Genomic DNA, 10,000 nt, shown 5'->3' with positions numbered 1-10,000 from the left:
TAAACCCCTCCTCGATCTTCCACACTCGAGGGGGACACAGTCTGAGTGACCGCTCTGGAAATTTAACCTTCTCAGCCCCAGAACTGTGTTGGAAAATCAGCAACACGCTTTTCCCCTGGTTAATATAACCTTGCGGAAGAGTGCAAGCCCAGATCCAAAACCAGTTCACACTGTCTGTGCCCCCACACCCCAGGGAGGATGTATCAGTCTCTCAGTGACCCCCCTCCCACTCCAAGGCCAATATGCCCTTTCTGTGATGTAAAGCCCCAGAATTGTCATGAGACTGATACATCCTCCCTGGGGGTGTGGGGGCCTCACAATGGTAAATAGTTACTCGCGTCAGTGCAATTAGTCTCTCAGTGACCCCAGGATTCTGACTGAGCACAGTTACTCTGGCTGGGGGGCAGTGGGGAGGTGGGGGAGGGGGTGGGTTTGATCCAGAGGTTTCCACAGTGGAAAGATAACCTCTGACCCACCTAGGGAGGAAGGCCAGTGTTGAGCTGGCCTTTCTGCCCATTGACCATTTAGATTCTAGCCCCTTCAGCAGCAGCACCAGTCAGAGAGAGAGAGAGGGAGCCAGAGATAGAGAGAGAGAGAGGGAGAGAGGGGGAGAGAGAGACAGTGAGAGAGAGCCAAAGAGAGAGTGGGGGCGAGCCAGAGACAGAGAGAGAGAGAGACAAGGAAGATACAGAGAGAGGGAGGGTTGTAGGGACTGGAGGAGGTTACAGAGAGAGGGAGGGTTGTAGGGGCTGGAGGAGGTTACAGAGATAGGGAGGGTTGTAGGGGCTGGAGGAGGTTACAGAGATAGGGAGGGTTGTAGGGGCTGGAGGAGGTTACAGAGATAGGGAGGGTTGTAGGGGCTGGAGGAGGTTACAGAGATAGGGAGGGTTGTAGGGGCTGGAGGAGGTTACAGAGATAGGGGAGGGTTGTAGAGGCTGGAGGAGGTTACAGAGATAGGGAGGGTTGTAGGGGCTGGAGGAGGTTACAGAGATGGGGGGGGTGTGGGAGCTGAAGGAGGTTACAGAGATAGGGAGGGTTGTGGGAGCTGGAGGAGATTACAGAGATAGGGAGGGTTGTAGGGGCTGGAGGAGGTTACAGGGATAGGGAGGGTTGTAGAGGCTGGAGGAGGTTACAGGGATAGGGAGGGTTGTAGAGGCTGGAGGAGGTTACAGGGATAGGGAGGGTTGTAGAGGCTGGAGGAGGTTACAGAGATAGGGAGGGTTGTAGGGGCTGGAGGAGGTTACAGAGATAGGGAGGGTTGTAGGGGCTGGAGGAGGGTTACAGAGATAGGGAGGGTTGAAGGGACTGGAGGAGGTTACAGAGATAGGGAGGGTTGTAGGGGCTGGAGGAGGTTACAGAGATAGGGAGGGTTGTAGAGGCTGGAGGAGGTTACAGAGATAGGGAGGGGCGTGGGAGCTGGAGGAGGTTACAGAGATAGGAGGGTTGTGGGAGCTGGAGGAGGTTACAGAGATAGGGAGGGTTGTAGGGGCTGGAGGAGGTTACAGAGATAGGGAGGGTTGTAGGGGCTGGAGGAGGTTACAGAGATAGGGAGGGTTGTAGGGGCTGGAGGAGGTTACAGAGATAGGGAGGGTTGTAGGGACTGGAGGAGGTTACAGAGATAGGGAGGGTTGTAGGGGCTGGAGGAGGTTACAGAGATAGGGAGGGTTGTAGAGGCTGGAGGAGGTTACAGAGATAGGGAGGGGCGTGGGAGCTGGAGGAGGTTACAGAGATAGGGAGGGTTGTGGGAGCTGGAGGAGGTTACAGAGATAGGGAGGGTTGTAGGGGCTGGAGGAGGTTACAGGAATAGGGAGGGTTGTAGAGGCTGGAGGAGGTTACAGAGATAGGGAGGGTTGTAGGGGCTGGAGGAGGTTACAGGGATAGGGAGGGTTGTAGGGGCTGGAGGAGGTTACAGAGATAGGGAGGGTTGTAGGGGCTGGAGGAGGTTACAGGGATAGGGAGGGTTGTAGGGGCTGGAGGAGGTTACAGGGATAAGGGAGGGTTGTAGAGGCTGGAGGAGGTTACAGAGATAGGGAGGGTTGTAGGGGCTGGAGGAGGTTACAGAGATAGGGAGGGTTGTAGGGGCCGGAGGAGATTACAGAGCTGGGGGGGGTGGGTGTGTGTGGGGGGGAGGAGTGGTGGTGTGGGAGTGGTTTGGGGGGTTGTGGGGAGGGATGGTGTGTGTGTGTGTGTGTGTGTGTGTTGGAGGGGGAGGGTGGGGAGTGTGTGGGGGAGTTAGGGTGTATGTTTGGCAGTGGGGGGTTGTGTGTGTGGGGGGTTGGTGGTGTGTGTGGGGGAGGTGGGGGGTTGAGGGTGTTTGTTGGGGGGGTTGTATGTGTGGTGTGTTGTGTGTGTGTGTGGAGGGGGTGGGGGATGAGGCTTGTGTGTGGGGGTCTATGTGGGTGTGTGTGGGGGGGGTTGTATGTGGGGGTGGGTGTGGGGGGGGTGTATGTGGGGGATGGGGGTGGGTGTGGGGGGTGTTTGGGGGTGTGAGTGGGGGGTCTATGTGGGGGCTGGGGTGTGTGTGGGGGGGGTGTATGTGGGGGATGGGGGGTGGGTGTTGGGGGGAGTGTTTGGGTGTGAGTTGGGGGGGTGTGTGGGGGATGGGGGGGGTGTGAATGTGGGGGGTTGATTGCGACAGTGCCGATATTTGAACAGGGCGATGTGGGGGGTAGCCGTTGTAATCCGGGCCTGAGCCGCACGGGAGAATCTCACTCCAGAGATTTGACCCTCTGTCCGTCTGCGTCTGGAATGTGCTCGGCCGCTGAGTCCCACCTGGGGGCGGGAATTCCGCAGGGATCCGATCATCGGAGCGAAGGAATTTCTCCGCCAGCCTGGGCCCAAAATGGCCGTCCCTTCTCCTGGGCCCAAAATGGCCGTCCCTTCTCCTGGGCCGGGGAGCAGTGGGATTGTGGGTATTGGTGATCCAAGTGTAGGCAGTGTGCTGGCATCTCTGCGGACGGCGTCTCTAACCCCACCCTCCCCCTCACACCCGAGTGTCTGCTTTCCCTTTCAGAAATGGGCGGTAACCCTCTGGACAACGGGGGCATCGAGCCTGGGGCCTTCGACGGCCTGCAGTTGAATTACATGCGCATCTCGGAGGCCAAGCTGTCAGGAATCCCCAAAGGTAAGCTCTCCGGGCCTCCCAGGAGCTCCGTGCTTCTGGCCCCAGCCAAGCTCCCAGTCTCCGGGTCAACCTCAGTCTGTCAGAGATCACTGCTTCATATCCCCGAACCCCAGAGGCAGGAGCCTCAGAATCTAGGCCCGAAGTTCGTCCCCTTGATTCCTGTCAGTGCCGCACTGTGGGGAGGGTCAGTGCTGAGGGAGCGCCGCACTGTGGGAGGGTCAGTGCTGAGGGAGCGCCGCACTGTGGGAGGGTCAGTGCTGAGGGAGCGCCGCACTGCGGGAGGGTCAGTGCTGAGGGAGGGCCGCACTGCGGGAGGGTCAGTGCTGAGGGAGCGCCGCACTGCGGGAGGGTCAGTGCTGAGGGAGCGCCGCACTGTGGGGGGATCAGTGCTGAGGGAGTGCCGCACTGTGGGAGGGTCAGTGCTGAGGGAGTGCCGCACTGTGGGAGGGTCAGTGCTGAGGGAGCGCTGCACTGTGGGAGGGTCAGTGCTGAGGGAGTGCCGCACTGTGGGAGGGTCAGTGCTGAGGGAGCTCCGCACTGTGGGAGGGTCAGTGCTGAGGGAGCTCCGCACTGTGGGAGGGTCAGTGCTGAGGGAGCGCTGCACTGTGGGATGGTCAGTGCTGAGGGAGCACCGCACTGTGGGAGGGTCAGTGCTGAGGGAGCGCCGCACTGTGGGAGGGTCAGTGCCGAGGGAGCGCCGCACTGTGGGAGGGTCAGTGCCGAGGGAGCGCCGCACTGTGGGAGGGTCAGTGCCGAGGGAATGCTGCACTGTGGGAGGGTCAGTGCTGAGGGAGCGCCGCACTGTGGGAGGGTCAATGCTGAAGGAGCGCCGCACTGTGGGAGGGTCAGTGCTGAGGGGGCACCGCACTGTGGGAGGGTCAGTGCTGAGGGAGCGCCGCACTGTGGGAGGGTGAGTGCTGAGGGGGCACCGCACTGTGGGAGGGTCAGTGCTGAGGGAGCGCCGCACTGTGGGAGGGTCAGTGCTGAGGGAGCGCTGCACTGTGGGATGGTCAGTGCTGAGGGAGCACTGCACTGTGGGAGGGTCGGTGCTGAGGGAGCGCCGCACTGTGGGAGGGTCAGTGCTGAGGGAGTGCCGCACTGTGGGAGGGTCAGTGCTGACCGCACATTTATCAACATTCTACTCCATCTACTAAACCCTCGCCCACTCACTTAGACTATTTATATCCCTTTGCAAACTCTCAGGGTCCTCTGCACACTTTGCCACCCACCTTAGTGTGGTCTATGAATTTTGACACACTACACTTGGTCCCCAACTCCAAATCATCTCTCTAAATCATAAATAATTGCAGTCCCAACACTGATCCCTGAGGCACACCACTAGTCACCGATCACCAACCAGAAAAACACCCATTTACCCCCACTCTTTGCTTCCTGTTAGTTCACCAATCCTCTATCCATGCGAATATATTACCCGGAACACTGTGCACCTTTATCTTATGGAGCAGTCTTTGGTGCGGCACCTTGTCGAAAGCCTTCTGGAAATCCAAATACATCACATCCACAGGTTCCCCACTATCTGCTGTACATGTAATGTTCTCAAAGAATTCCACCAAATCAGTCAAACATGACCTTCCCTTCAGGAACCCATGCTGCGTCTTACCAATGGGCAATTTATATCCAGATGTCTCGCTATTTCTTCCTTGATGATAGATACAAGCATTTTCCCTATTACAGGCGTTAAGCTAACCGGCCTATAGTTACCCGCCTTTTGTCTACCTCCCTTTTTTAAACAGTGGCATCACATTTACTATTTTCCAATCTGCAGGAACCACCCCAGAGTCCAGTGAATTTTGGTAAATTACCACCGGTGCGTTTGTCACCATCTCCCACCATCTCTTTCAGTAACTCTGGGATGCATTCCATCAAGGCCAGGGGACTTGTCTACCTTTAGCCCCCATTAACTTGCCCCACACTTCCTCTTTTGTGATAATGATAGTTTCCAGGTTCTTACCTGCCATAACCTTCCTGTCATCAATTTTTGACATGTTATTTGTATCTTCCACTGTGAAGACCGACACAAAATCCCTGTTCAATGCCTCAGCCATTTCCTCATTTATTACATCCCCCGCTTCTTGTACTCTAAAAGACCAATGTTTACTTTAGCCACTCTTTATTGTTTTATATATTTGTAGAAACCTTTGCCATCTGTTTTTATATTCTGAGCTCTTGTAATCCATCTTACTTTACTTTATAGCTTTTTTTGTGGCTTTCTGCTGACCTTTCAATACTTCCTAATCCTTTAGATTCCCACTAATCTTTGTCACTTTGTCTGCATTTTCTTTCAATTTGATATCCTCCTTTATTTCCTTAGATATCCCTGGCTGATTATCTCTTTTCCTACAGTCCTTCCTTATCACTGGTATATACTTTTATCGTTTAGATTTGCCAAACTCACTCCATGAGCTTCACTTGGACCACAACAGGATTCAGGCCATCGAACTGGAAGACTTGATTCGATACAACAGCATCAGCAGGTTTGTTAGAAAGTGCTCTCGTTCCCTCACTCAAATCCGCAATGTGTTCGATTGGTTTCGATGACGCCGTGTTGCCGGGTAGTTAGGCCCCACACCGTCAAACACCCTTTGTCTGCTCGCAGTCAACAGAGTACCGACCACACCCCACCCCACTAGCCCCATTCACACACAACTCGGAAAGGCAATGCCCAATCTCCGATGCCAGTCCATAACCGGAACAGCTCCTGACCAAACAATCCCGAGTGCACTTTGCTCTCTTGGCGAATGTGTGCTGATGAGTACAAGTCAAAAAAGTTTGACGGCATCTCTCTTTTTCAATAATCACTATCTCCCGAGCTCAGCCAATGTGTGAAGCTTTTCTCTTAAACACCACGGTGCACTGTTGTTTGGAGGAGTCCATAAATCCCCCCCCCCCACCTAGAGGTCACAGTACGTTACTGCAGCGTGACGGTTTACATAGCAAATGACAATGGGCAAATGTTGTTCGGGAGAGAGGAACCCAGACAACAGGAGGAGGAGATCAAGCCTCTCTTGGGCTAGGAAGTGCCCGGGTCAAAGTTCATCTCAGCAGGAAGTCCTGTTACCCTGGATGAGACGTACACAGGTTAAAGTTCTTAAGGACAAGGATTTTATTTGGGTCAGGAAGGATGGGGTCAAAGTTCACGATCACAGGTTTCCTGGGTAGGTAATGTGGGGTTAAAGTTCACAAAGACAGGAAGCATGCTTTTTTTGGGGGACAGGAAGTGCTGGTCAAAGTTAACATCTAAGGATTCTTTTGGGGAACCTGTGGATGTGGCGTACCTGGATTTCCAGAAGGCTTTCGACAAGGTGCCGCACCAAAGACTGCTCCATAAGATAAAGGCGCACGGTGCTACGGGTAACGTATTAGCACGGATAGAGGATTGGTTAACTGACAGAAAGCGAAGAGTAGGGATAAATGGGTGTTTTCCTGGTTGGCGATCAGTGGTGTGCCTCAGGATCGGTGTTGGGACCACAATTGTTTACGACTTGCGTAGACCGTTTGGAGTTGGGGACCAAGTGTGTCAGAGTTCCTTATGACAGGAAGTAAGGTTTTATTTTGGAGGACAGGAAGTGCCGTGACAACATTTGCGTCCCCAGGAAGTTAGGTTTTTGTGGATGTGCCCCACAAATTTTGGAATGAATTTTTTGTTGGGTGGGGGAGGTGGGGACTGGAAGTGCCTGGTCATCTGCAGAATGTTAGGCCGTTGTGCAGGGTTCAGGCTCGTGGCAACCGGACATTCGGCCGTTCTTACCCAGGCACCCCCCTGGCCACCAAGATGGCCGCCGATGGACTTGGTTCCTTTGGCCCCCGAGGGCGGGCGACCTTGATCACTGAGCTGATTGGTTGTGTGGGAGGCCCCGAGTAAAAACGGGCCTAACTTCTGACCAAATCGAGGATTCGGTCGAGGCAAGTGTCAACAGAGTGAGGTTGTCCCTTGGAGGGAGCGCAGCGGAGGTTTACAATACCTGGCCTTCAGGGGCTTAATTATGAGGAGAGATTATTTAATTGGGCCTCTTTTCTCTCAAATTTAGAAGATTATGGGGATGATCATAGAGGTTTCCAGCATGGAAACAGGCCCTTCGGCCTAACTTATCCATTTTCTTAAACCCTTAAGCTAATCCCAATTGCCCACATTGGGCCCATACCCCTCTATACCCATCGTACTCATGTAACTGTCTAAATGCTTCTTAAAATTGTACCCGCCTCTACTACTGCATCCGGCAGCTCGTTCCAGACACTCACCACCCTCTGTGTGAAAAAATTGCCCCTCTGGACACTTTAGTATCTCTCCCCTCTCACCTTAAACCTATGCCCTCGAGTTTGAGACTCCAAGTCTTCAAGATACTAACAAGAAAAGTTAGGGGAGATAAACTCTTCCCACTGGTTGGAGATTCGAGAATTAAGGAGCATTGTCTAAACATGAGGGCCAGACTGTTCAGGAGAGATGTTCGGAAGTGTTGCTACACACACACACACACACACACACACACACACACACACACACACACGGAGGAAGGAGATTTTGGGCCTGTGGGAGGAAACTGGAGCACCCAGAGGAAACCCGCGCAGACACGAGGAGAATGTGCAGACTCTGCACAGGCAGTGACCACCCCCACCCCCCCCCACCGCCCTTGAAATAAGGGCCAACTCGGGCAGCACGGTGGTTAGCACTGCTGCTTCACGGCTCCAGGGACCCGGGTTCGATTCCCCGGTCACTGTCTGCGTGGAGTTTGCACATTCTCCCCGTGCCTGCGTGGGTTTGCTCCGGTTTCCTCCCACAGTCCAAAGATGTGCGGGTTAGGTGGAACGGCCGTGCTAACAATTGCCCCTTAGTGTTCTGGTTTGAGGGATTAGCGGGTAAAATACGTAGGGATATGGGGGCAGGGCCTGGGTCGGTGCAGAGTCAATGGGCCGAATGGCCTCTTTCCACACTGTAGGGATTCTATCATTCCACTCGCCTTCCCAATTTACCCACCGCGTGCTGGTTTTCTGTGTCTCGTGCACTGGTATCCCTCAAGCCCCATCGGGTTGCGACTTTCTGCAGCCTCTCTCCATTTATGTAACAGCCCTTCCAAAATGGACAACCTTGGTGCATGATGGGAGAGCGGCCATCTTGAACCGCTGCATCCTTGTGTGGAGCGGGCGTGGGGGGGGGGAGGGGGGGAGCGGTGCGCGTGTGCATGTTATTATTTTTACACCGGCACTGATCCCGGGAAAGGATAACGGCAGGAATCTGGTGAGCGCTGTCTCCCGGAAGGAGGCCATTTCACAAGAAAAGGTAATTAAGCAGTTTGATGGGTGTCGGAACTTTGCGATCCCTGATTATTTTTTTTCCTTCAACGCCCCTTTCTAGGTTGGGTCTGGGCTTTAATCAGATCCGGGATATCGAGAACGGGAGCCTGTCCTTCCTGCCGAGTCTCCGGGAACTTCACCTCGAACATAATAACTTGACCCGTGTGCCTGCGGGGTTAACAGAAATGAAATACCTCCAGGTGAGAGCACGCCCGCGCCTGCCAGGACTCCCCTCCAGGAATACTGCCCCCGCACTGTGGGAGGGTCAGTGCTGAGGGAGCGCCGCACTGTGGGAGGGTCAGTGCTGAGGGAGCGCCGCACTGTGGGAGGGTCAGTGCTGAGGGAGTGCCACACTGTGGGAGGGTCAGTGCTGAGGGGGCGCCGCACTGTGGGAGGGTCAGTGCTGAGGGAGCGCCGCACTGTGGGAGGGTCAGTGCTGAGGGAGCGCCGCACTGTGGGAGGGTCAGTGCTGAGGGAGCGCCGCACTGTGGGAGGGTCAGTGCTGAGGGAGCGCCGCACTGTGGGAGGGTCAGTGCTGAGGGAGCGCCGCACTGTGGGAGGGTCAGTGCTGAGGGAGTGCCGCACTGTGGGAGGGTCGGTGCCGAGGGAGCGCTGCACTGTGGGAGGGTCGGTGCCGAGGGAGCGCCGCACTGTGGGAGGGTCAGTGCTGAAGGAGCGCCGCACTGTGGGAGGGTCAGTGCTGAGGGAGCGCCGCACTGTGGGAGGGTCAGTGCTGAGGGAGCGCCGCACTGTGGGAGGGTCAGTGCCGAGGGAGCGCCGCACTGTGGGAGGGTCAGTGCCGAGGGAGCGCCGCACTGTGGGAGGGTCAGTGCCGAGGGAGCGCCGCACAGTGGGAGGGTCAGTGCCGAGGGAGCGCCGCACTGTGGGAGGGTCAGTGCCGAGGGAGCGCCGCACTGTGGGAGGGTCAGTGCCGAGGGAGCGCCGCACTGTGGGAGGGTCAGTGCCGAGCGAGCGCCGCACTGTGGGAGGGTCAGTGCCGAGGGAGCGCCGCACTGTGGGAGGGTCAGTGCCGAGGGAGCGCCGCACTGTGGGAGGGTCAGTGCGGAGGGAGCGCCGCACTGTGGGAGGGTCAGTGCCGAGGGAGCGCCGCACTGTGGGAGGGTCAGTGCCGAGGGAGCGCCGCACTGTGGGAGGGTCAGTGCCGAGGGAGCGCCGCACTGTGGGAGGGTCAGTGCTGAGGGAGCGCCGCACTGTGGGAGGGTCGGTGCCGAGGGAGTGCCGCACTGTGGGAGGGTCGGTGCCGAGGGAGCGCTGCACTGTGGGAGGGTCTGTGCTGAGGGAGCGCCGCACTGTGGGAGGGTCGGTGCCGAGGGAGTGCCGCACTGTGGGAGGGTCGGTGCCGAGGGAGCGCTGCACTGTGGGAGGGTCAGTGCCGAGGGAGTGCCGCACTGTGGGAGGGTCAGTGCTGAAGGAGCGCCGCACTGTGGGAGGGTCAGTGCCGAGGGAGCGCCGCACTGTGGGAGGGTCAGTGCTGAGGGAGCGCCGCACTGTGGGAGGGTCAGTGCTGAGGGAGCGCCGCACTGTGGGAGGGTCAGTGCCGAGGGA

The 10,000-nt window shown here is 56.6% G+C and overlaps 1 protein-coding gene across 1 annotated transcript in view; it reads left to right on the top strand.

Moving 5' to 3' along the window:
* LOC145339655 (biglycan-like) overlaps nt 1-10,000 on the top strand; it is a 31,107-nt gene that overhangs the window by 19,416 nt on the left and 1,691 nt on the right. The window contains 3 exon segments of the mRNA XM_080184169.1: nt 3,014-3,124; nt 5,526-5,619; nt 8,496-8,634. Coding sequence (XP_080040295.1) covers nt 3,014-3,124; nt 5,526-5,619; nt 8,496-8,634 — 344 coding nt within the window.

This window comes from Carcharhinus amblyrhynchos, unplaced genomic scaffold (assembly GCF_965287045.1).
Source record: "Carcharhinus amblyrhynchos unplaced genomic scaffold, sCarAmb.v2.hapA scaffold_591, whole genome shotgun sequence".
NCBI lineage: Eukaryota > Metazoa > Chordata > Chondrichthyes > Carcharhiniformes > Carcharhinidae > Carcharhinus > Carcharhinus amblyrhynchos.
The sequence above is the reverse complement of the archived record's forward strand: the minus strand, read 5'-3'. Positions and strand labels throughout refer to the sequence as shown.